Source organism: Chrysochloris asiatica, unplaced genomic scaffold, assembly GCF_000296735.1.
Source record: "Chrysochloris asiatica unplaced genomic scaffold, ChrAsi1.0 scaffold00280, whole genome shotgun sequence".
NCBI classification, from domain to species: domain Eukaryota; kingdom Metazoa; phylum Chordata; class Mammalia; order Afrosoricida; family Chrysochloridae; genus Chrysochloris; species Chrysochloris asiatica.
Genome location: NW_006408798.1, coordinates 2972290 through 2981652, shown reverse-complemented (window position 1 = coordinate 2981652; position 9363 = coordinate 2972290). Strand labels below are relative to the sequence as shown.

At 51.1% G+C, this 9363-nt stretch overlaps 1 protein-coding gene across 1 annotated transcript; it reads left to right on the top strand.

The window, feature by feature from the left end:
• The first annotated feature begins 1411 nt into the window (after nucleotides 1-1411).
• LOC102821117 (POU domain, class 4, transcription factor 3-like) lies at nucleotides 1412-2879 on the top strand. The gene is made up of 2 exons (XM_006874509.1): nucleotides 1412-1613; nucleotides 1931-2879. The coding sequence occupies exons 1-2, from the start codon at nucleotides 1494-1496 to the stop codon at nucleotides 2825-2827; spliced, it is 1017 nt and encodes a 338-aa protein (XP_006874571.1). The 5' UTR covers nucleotides 1412-1493; the 3' UTR covers nucleotides 2828-2879.
• Nucleotides 2880-9363: the final 6484 nt, after the last annotated feature.

Sequence of the window (9363 nt, the reverse complement as noted above, 5' to 3'; positions counted from 1 at the left end):
CAGCTGGGAGCTTAGGGGCGGTCCCAGGATTCCCCATCCATTATTCACGAAGTTTACTATCAAGGGGGTGGGGGAGAGAAGAAGAGAGAGAGGCAAGGAGGGAAAGGGGAAAAGAGCAGAGGAGGAGGAAGGCAGGTGAGGGTGGAACAATACTGCACCGCTACCCTCACCCACCCTCGACCAGTGCTCAAGTCCCAAAACTTCCGGAAGAAAGTGGTCACGTGTTTTAGAACCCACGAAGTCAGCCGTGGGGCTCGGCATACAGTAGGCTATCAGTAAATGCTTATGGAATGAATGAGTGAATGAATGGCTTTGCTCCTAACTAGCTAGCTATGTGGTTTGGGGCACATTAGTTAATTCCACTGGTTTTCTTCATCTGTAAGACTGGATGATAGTACCTACACCACAGGATTGATATGAGGATCCCATGATCTAATTCTCTAAACTGCCTAGCAACAATGGCAGCTCTTATTAGAGGGAATGGGGCTTGTAAATGTTGGAGGTCCGGGAGAAGTGCACTGACTGACTCTCGAGGCACAGCGGGCCCGTCTTGTGCTATCACTAATATAAAGAAAGACTAAGCTTCCTCAGATTGATGAAGGAGGGAAAGGGGGAAAGAGTCAAGCTGTCTTTCTCAAGCGAAGGCAAGAAAGGCCAACATATGGTGAAAGCTACTGGCCTCCTGGACAGTTACTGATCCCACCTCCACCAGTGCAGGCGGCTGGGTGGGGATGTCACCTGGGGCGCTTTTTGGCAGCTTCTTGCCCTCCCCAGGGTCGGTCTGGGAGCTTGGAGGCGCCTCCTTGCTGGGCCTCGGGGCCGGGCTCTGGTGGACGGCTCCGGCTGAAGGCCAGGAGCGCCCTGGAAATGGGCAGTTTGGCGGCAGCCGGGCCGACAGGGAGTGTGTGTGTGTGTGTGTGTGTGAGAGTGATGTGGGGCTTGGAGTAGGGTCAGCTTTCTCACCCTCATCCCCGTTCTCCCGGGGGTGGGGTGGGGGTGGGGAGAGGGGAGGGAGGAGAGCTGCCTTTCGATCAGGTAAAGAGAGTTCGGACAGGACGTAGTGGTTTGGGACTTTGCGGGTGAGGTGGGGGATAAGTCCACAAGAAGAAGAAAGAATCCGGAAGGTCTAGCGGGCTGGAGCCAGGCGGGGCGGGGCGGGCAGGGAGAGACCAGGCCCCACCGGGGTATAAATGCAGTGGCGGGGTGGCTGCGGCGGGCGCAGAGAGGCGTGCTGCTAGCTGCTGCTTCGCCTTGCCTCGCCTCCTGGGTCGCCCCTGTGAGTCCGGGACGCGTGAGCACGCCTGCGCGTGCCCGGGCCCTTCCTGGCAAGCTACTTGTAAGATGAGTGAAGAAGCAGGTGGGGGAGAGGGGAGGCAGTCGAGCGAGAGGGCGAGGGGAGCACGGTCGCTGAGCGGCGCTCACTTGAAGCGCGGCGAGCGAGCGAGACTAGCCTGATCCATGTCCCCCGCTGCCTCCCTGCCAGGCCCGCGAAGATGATGGCCATGAACGCCAAGCAGCCTTTCGGCATGCACCCGGTGCTCCAAGAGCCCAAATTCTCCAGCCTGCACTCCGGCTCCGAGGCCATGCGCCGAGTCTGTCTCCCAGCCCCGCAGGTACGTAGTGGAGCATAATTACCGCTCTAAGGCACATTTTTTGACAGGCACTCGCTTCATGTATTTTTCATGTTGCCCAGAACAATCGCCGCTTTCTGAACCCCTCTCTTTCTCTCCCCCGCGCTCTCTCCCCGTGCGCTCTCTCTCTCTCATTCATGTCTCTGATCCTCACGTCTGTTCCAACAGAGCCGCTGCCTCTGTATTAATTTTTATGACCTGGGCTTTGAGGAAAGGCATCTCAGTTGCTTGAAAATGTGTTTTAATCCTGAGTTGACAGTATTCCCTACTGACCGTGCTGTGCGCCTTCTTGCTTGCAGCTGCAGGGTAATATATTTGGAAGCTTTGATGAGAGCCTGTTGGCACGCGCCGAAGCTCTGGCGGCGGTGGATATCGTCTCCCACGGCAAGAATCATCCGTTCAAGCCCGACGCCACCTACCATACCATGAGCAGCGTGCCCTGCACGTCCACTTCTTCCACCGTGCCCATCTCCCATCCCGCCGCGCTCACCTCGCACCCGCACCACGCCGTGCACCAGGGGCTGGAAGGCGACTTGCTGGAGCACATCTCACCCACACTAAGCGTTAGCGGTCTGGGAGCACCGGATCACTCTGTGATGCCCGCGCAGATCCATCCGCACCACCTGGGCGCCATGGGTCACCTGCACCAGGCCATGGGCATGAGTCACCCTCACGCCGTGGCGCCGCACAGCGCCATGCCCGCATGCCTCAGTGATGTGGAGTCAGATCCCCGCGAGCTGGAGGCCTTCGCCGAGCGCTTCAAGCAGCGGCGCATCAAGCTAGGGGTGACCCAAGCGGACGTGGGTGCTGCTCTGGCCAACCTTAAGATCCCCGGCGTGGGCTCACTCAGCCAGAGCACCATCTGCAGGTTCGAGTCTCTCACTCTCTCGCACAACAACATGATTGCGCTCAAGCCGGTGCTCCAGGCCTGGTTGGAGGAGGCTGAGGCCGCCTACCGCGAGAAGAACAGCAAGCCAGAGCTCTTCAATGGCAGTGAGCGGAAGCGCAAACGCACGTCTATCGCGGCGCCGGAGAAGCGTTCACTTGAGGCCTACTTCGCCATCCAGCCGCGGCCGTCATCTGAGAAGATCGCAGCCATAGCTGAGAAACTGGACCTTAAAAAGAATGTGGTGAGGGTCTGGTTCTGCAACCAGAGACAGAAACAGAAACGAATGAAATACTCAGCTGTCCACTGACTGCAAGCGGGGAGAGTCATTAGGGGCTGGGAGAGCCAAGGGCGTCCCCCCCTCCTCGCGGAGGGGGATGCTGGACGGTATGGGATGTTTCCCCCGGCAGGTCACACTCTCTCCTCGGAAGCTACAGACTTTTCCCTTTATCCCGCCTCTTTGCTTCCGGGCTTCTCTTTCTCTTCCTTTATATTCCCACCAAAAAAGTTTGTCAATGGGAAAAATTCTCAAAAGTCAGCCTGAAGGGACCTGCGCTGTTCGTGGTGCTGAAATTTGTCCTAGCCCTCTTGCCTAGAGGCCTCAGGGTTAAGAACCCAAGGGCTGGGTTAGTCAATTGGATGGACTGCCTGCCAGGCTCCGGGGTGAAGGCGCTGCTTTGCTGAACGCAATTAGGCAAGGGATGGATGGATGGGAAGAAAGTTATAATTAACACAAAGTGTAGGATATCTAGCTGGGGCACAGTTTATTTAGAGTATATGAAATACATGTATGCTTCCAAAGGATCGCCTTATGCTCCCACTTCTCCGCCTAAATCCTGTTCCTCTATCCTTTGGTTTGTCGTAAATTCTCAAAGTAGCATGGATTAGATTCAGGGAAAAAGGTGCAGGGAGTTGCCGGCTCCAGAGAGGTTCTCCACGTTAAGTTGGGCTTCGGAAAAGATGGGCCCAGCCCAGCGACTGGAAACACTGAGGTCACTGGCGGTTTGCAGACAGTAGTGGGTAACTGCGCTGACCCTCCTCCACTGTCCTCTGAAGTTTGAGGGGTAATTACCGTTTGATGGAGAACAGGGACTGGAGGTGTTCCGGACCCGCTGAAGAGTCTCCAACCCCAGCTAGATACTTTAGCCAGGCTTCCAGAGCAGTGTAGGCGGTTTTTCGAAAGTGTCTGTAACTTCATCGAATCATATGCAAATTCTTCTAACACCTCGAATCTCGTTACACTTTTATTATTTACTCTTGTTAGCACCATTGATTACTATTTATTTAACTTTGCTTTACATACCCCTTATGTGGTGTTTCTCGGTAGAGGTTGACTAATAGTTTTGGGTGGGATGAGGAGACATTCGGCCCAAACCCTTCCAGCTGGTCCCCTCTTGCCCTATCACATTTTATCCTTTGGTTGTTTCATGTAGTTTGTGTGTTGCTGTGTGACCTTTGGTTTCGTTAACTGAATAGATACAAATAAAATGTTAAGTTTTTCTCTTTCTTTACCCCTTGAATTGACTTATAAAATAAATGCTTTATTTTTCAACCCGAATTGCGGTAGTTTTCTTTCTCGGAGGCTTAAGGGGTACTAGTCTATGAAAATATTTTAAAGTGAGAACCCAGAAACTCCGGGCTTTCTCTTTCCGGGTCGGCCATCGCTTGCCTGAGCAACCTCACCCTCCCATCTGCATTTCATCCAGATGAAATGCATTTCATCCAGATTTCATCCCATCTGCTCCTCTTTGTACCTTTGAGTTTCAAGGTAATTCCCTCCACGTTTTCACGTGGCGAATCTACCAGCCTTGGTTCCCTCAATTTGGCTCAGATCACAAATTTCAAAATTCACCGGCTGAAAGGCTCGGAGGTAAGTTTTTTTTTTTTTTTTTTTTTTAACCTCTCAGAGCCTTGATTACTTGTCTGTAGAATGCCAATGCTGACCTCTCAGGGTTATGGTGAGGACTGTTAATGAAGTGGCTCTGCAGAATATCCACTGGACTGCTAACCACAAGGTTAGAGGATCAAACCCACAGAAACCTTGGAAACCCTATACTATGAGTCGGAACCGACTGGCGGCATTAACAACAACAAGTTAAGATAATTTTTTTTAAGGCGTCTGGCACCGTGCTTGAAGCTTAAAAGAAAACAAACAATTTATTATTTTAAACGATTCAAAAAGCTGGAGGGATGGTGAGGATATAAAGATAAAGAGAAAATGGTTATCTGGAAGAGTTCGCTGCGGGCCCCTTCGGGGACTCTTTAGAAATCCGTCTGGAGTGGCCACTCGATGTTGACTTTTTAGTGGTAGTGGTGGCTGACTAAATGACGAATTGTCTGCAGAGTTCCTGGCGCAGCGACCTGCACATAGGTGTTCAATGAACCCTAGTTCTCTTCTCTCTCACTCCCTCTGAAAGGGTGGAGAAAACCTTTTTATTTGTGAGCCACAGAAACACCTAATACGATTTAAAAATTAATGTTCCACGTCCTGGAGTCATCTGCACATTTCCTCTGCGTCTGCGTCTTCAAAGAGCTCTGGGTCATTAGACCTCGGACCCGAATATCCGAGCAGGACTGGTCTCCCCTCTGTGCCTTGTGCCCCTCTACCGCAAAAACAAACCCAGGGCTCCCCTCCAGCCTCCGGTCTTCAGCCCCTCGCCCCCGCCTGGCGAAAAAGCCCTAGCGATTCCTCCACCTCCCTTTCCATCGGGTGTCCTTTAATAATAAATGCCCTTATGCCATTACATTATATTGTGGGTTTTGAAAATTTAAAATACGGCTGATGCAATATTAATTGCCTATAGTGGTATAAAACACAGGACCAGAGCTCAGCTGGGTTAGAGAAGAGGAGGCCCCGTGAGCGTCCCGCTCTGAAGCTAAGCATAGCGCTCCAGACGAACGCGCCTTTGCAGGCTGCTAGGTTTCCTGCAGGTAAGAACCTTCGACTTCTCTGACCAGGGAAAGAACCCGAAATCCACTACAATTTCCTATCTGAAAAGATCTCTACTGTTATTTATTTAGCTTCAACATTAAATTTTTTTTATTTTTTTATTTACGACCTTAAAAGTTTGGGAGCCTTTTGAGAGAGGGCGAGAGGAACCCACATTGAGTTCAAGATCTGCCACTGTCCTCTGCTACTTGTCTCTTTCAGGCGCCTGAGACTGCCAGTGCGCATATTATTTTAATTCGTTTCTACCTGCGGGCAGGAGTGGCGGTCCGGTCCTGACTCGCTCCACTCTCTCTCACTCTTTGAGAGCGCCAAGCCGGCGCCTTTGCCTCTCTCCGTGGGCTCTCTCAGGAAGCCACGGGAGATGTGGTTTTCCCGGCTGGTGCAGTCGCCTCTGCCACTCGCCAGCGGAGGTGCGGACTTCACTGGGGGTGGGCGCCATCAGATTTGGCATTCACATAGGCCTCGATTGCTTCCCCAGTGGGCCGTTTCCCAACTGTGTGACCTTGGGCAAGTCATATCACTACCTCTCAACCCTCTGCAGAAGGCTGTAAAACCTCACACGAATTGCTCTTAAGAGTAAATGAGGATGTACCTGTAAAGCACTTGGAGCACATTTCCCTGCCCCAAATCTTGCCAGCTTGCAACATTCATTGTCTAAGGCCCACCTGGGAGTTTCTTTTAAACTGTACCAGGACAAAGTGAGGCCAATCAACGTTCTGAGTTGTTTCTACAGAGAACCTCTTAGGCCTCTCAGGGTGTGGATGCTGGGAGGCTGCTTCGAGGCACCAGCCTGACTAGAATGGGACTTGACTCCCTGTGACAGAGGCACACACAAGCCATCATGGCTGAAGTCCTGGCAGGCAAAACGCAGAGGCAGGAGTTCTGGGATCCTTGTTCAGGTTATGTGGTCTTGGACCAGTGTCTGTGCCTAAGTAATTTTGTTCACTGCTTCATGCCCAGTGGCTAACTCAGGGTCTTGTCCTAGCATGGGCAGACAAAAGATACATCTGTTGAACAAATGAATGCATGATGAATGAATGAGGTTGTTGCTTTGTAAAATGAAAGCACCTTTCTAGCCAAACCATCTCTGGCTTCTAGGGACTGTAGGGAACGTCAGAGACCATTGTTGTTGTTAAGTGCTGTGGAGTCTGGAGTTGATTTGATTCTGACACATAGCGACCCTAAGATCATTATTGTTATTGTTTTGTGCTGTGGAGTCGGTTCCTACTCATAGTGACCCTGTGCAGGGTTTCCGAGGTTGTAAATCTTTACGGGAGCAGAAAGCCTCATCTTTCTCCCGCAGAACAACTGATAGTTTGGAACTGCTGACTTTGTGGTTCGCAGCCCAAGTCGTAACCAGTACACTACCAGAGCTCCTAGTTGAGACCATTAGGGATATGCAAACCTTCCTGGGAATGGGCTCAAAATCTTGGTAGTGGTCTGTATCTCAAGTCTCCATTCAATGGCAGTCAGTTTCCTTCCTGCTTAAATGAGAGGCAGCAGTGCCTCACCCTGTGGTTGATCATGGGTATAGCTCACCCATGGTGATCCTGACCCGGCCCTGAGAATTGAAAGAAACTATGTTTGAGCCTGGTGTCTTTACCTTATTGCTGAGATGAAAACAGCCTGTGGCTCTGGTGGATACACCTAGAGTGGAATACCTGCACCACTTCTTACTGTGGGGCCTTAAATAAGTGACTTAACTGGTCTAAGCCTCAGTGCCCTCATCTGGAAAATTGGGGGAAAGGGTCTCAGGGTTATTTTGATGATTAAATGAAATCATGTAAGCCAGGGCCTGACATATAATAAGTATTAATGGATACTTGGTGGTGGGTGGTAGAGTGCCATGGAGTTGGTTCTGACTCAGGGACCCTGCATAGGGTTTCCAAGGCTGTAAATCTTTATAGGAGCAGAAAACCTCATCTTTCTCCCATGGAGCGGCTGGTAGTTTCAAACTGCTGACCTTGTTAGCAGCCGGATGCATAACCACTGACTGAGTTCCTTTAATGGATATTTAGTCACTTTAAAGCTTTATTTTTAGTCAGAAAAGTAAGAGGCACTGTTACAGTGCAAGCTCAGGACTTGAAATTAAGTAGGGTCCACATTTCCCTTCTGTGAGCCTGACTCTGGTCATCTATAAAGTAAGGGTGTAGCAGTATCTTAACAGCTCCCCTGATGATTATCAACGGCAAGCTGAAAAGTACAAAAAACCAACAATCCTGCTTTCTTTGTCTGTTGTGTGTCCCAGCTACCAAAGGCATGTGGAACTCGCTCTCCTGGGGTCCATGGTGCGAATCCATAGTTCTCAGCCAATGGCACCTTGAACCCGGGCCTTCCTTCCTGGTGTAATTGGGGCAACTACCCAGACCCAGAGTCTTTGAGCATTTGAAACTGCACTGAGCTCTCTCAACGGAAGGGGGAGGGAGGGCTCCATTGGGCCCAGGAGGCATGGGGAAAGTCTGAGCCAAGAGGAAAAGCATCTAAGAACTTCCATTTTAATGGGTGGGGGAGGCTGAGGCACAGAGAGATGGAGAGACTTCGTTAGTTCCTTCTACCTAAAATAGTTTTTTTCCCAGGCACGCTATCACTTCACCCCGTTTTATTTCTACCTTATACCTTATCACTCCCTGATAATAACTATTTATTTATTTAGCAGTAAATACCCTTGAAGCGAGCAGAGAACGTCGTTCGATTCACCCTTGTTTAACTGAACCTTGTGCAGGGACTCGCATAGTGCAAACAGGTCACACATGCGTCTTGGATAAATGAATGATAATGCTATCTAACATTTACTGAAGGCTCCCTGCCTGTCAGGTACAGTTCCAAACACTGTATATTAAATTACTAATTCTTAAATAACCCCTGAATAAGTTTACTTTTTAACCTCATTTTACATACGCGAACATGGTTTCTGCAACTTGTCCAAGGCAAGTCCTGACAGTTGAGTGGAGGAATCAGGACAAACCCTCGATTCGCCTCAACCCTTGTAATGTTGAGTCCAAATCTGGCAGCGGCCCAGGGAATCCGGTGCAAGGGAAATGGGGCGAAGCAAAGGCATCCCATTTGGAAGCAGCTGGTTAAGCGCCAAATAGACCGAGAAAGCCCAGAAGGCGGGGATCCTCTCCAGGCCTCAGGGCTCTTCGCACGCCCTCCGGCTCTCTACCCGAGACGTCCCTCAGGTTTCTGTCCCATCTATGGTCCCTTCTCTCTCACGCAAACAACTTTGAACTATTTTCCAATTCCGCGGCCGCAGAAGTAAGCAGGCGGGCCGAGTACCCGAGGAGCGCGGGAAGCCCCCTTTCCTCTCCCGCCTCCTTCCGTCCAGTGGCTGGAGTCCCGGCGGTGCCCCGCCCAGCGAGCAGCAGCACAAGCCTGCGAGGACCGCGGAGGACGAATTAGTTCCCTTCGATCGCTCTCTTCCGATCAAGTCAGGTTTCCCGCCCCCGACAGCACTTCCGTACTTGCTGGGCCCGCAGGGCTCTCTGCAGGGTCAGGGTTCTTCAGGCTCTTCCCAGCGCCTCCAGAGGGGCTTCCCCTCGGCGGGGCCTTGGGGAGCTTCCCGGATTGCCGGAGAAACGGTTTTGGACAGGGAGCCTGAGAGCAGTGAGAGTTTCCCCTCCCCTCCCCCCCTTCTCCCAGCGGATTTCCCTGCAAGCACTGAGGTCTTTAGGAGGCAAACTGGTGCCAAACCAAGTGTATACACAGCAAAATCCAAGTGCTCGTCCTGGGAAAAATCAGAATTTTGTTCAAGTTCTTTATACAGATTTTATGGTTTAACATAGTTTTTACTTATAATTACAAAGTGAGGTACTACCATAATTTTATGGTGTAGAATATCTGTTCCAACCTCTCCTCAAGCCCATCATCTCTCCTTCACTCATGCCTCCCCAACCCCC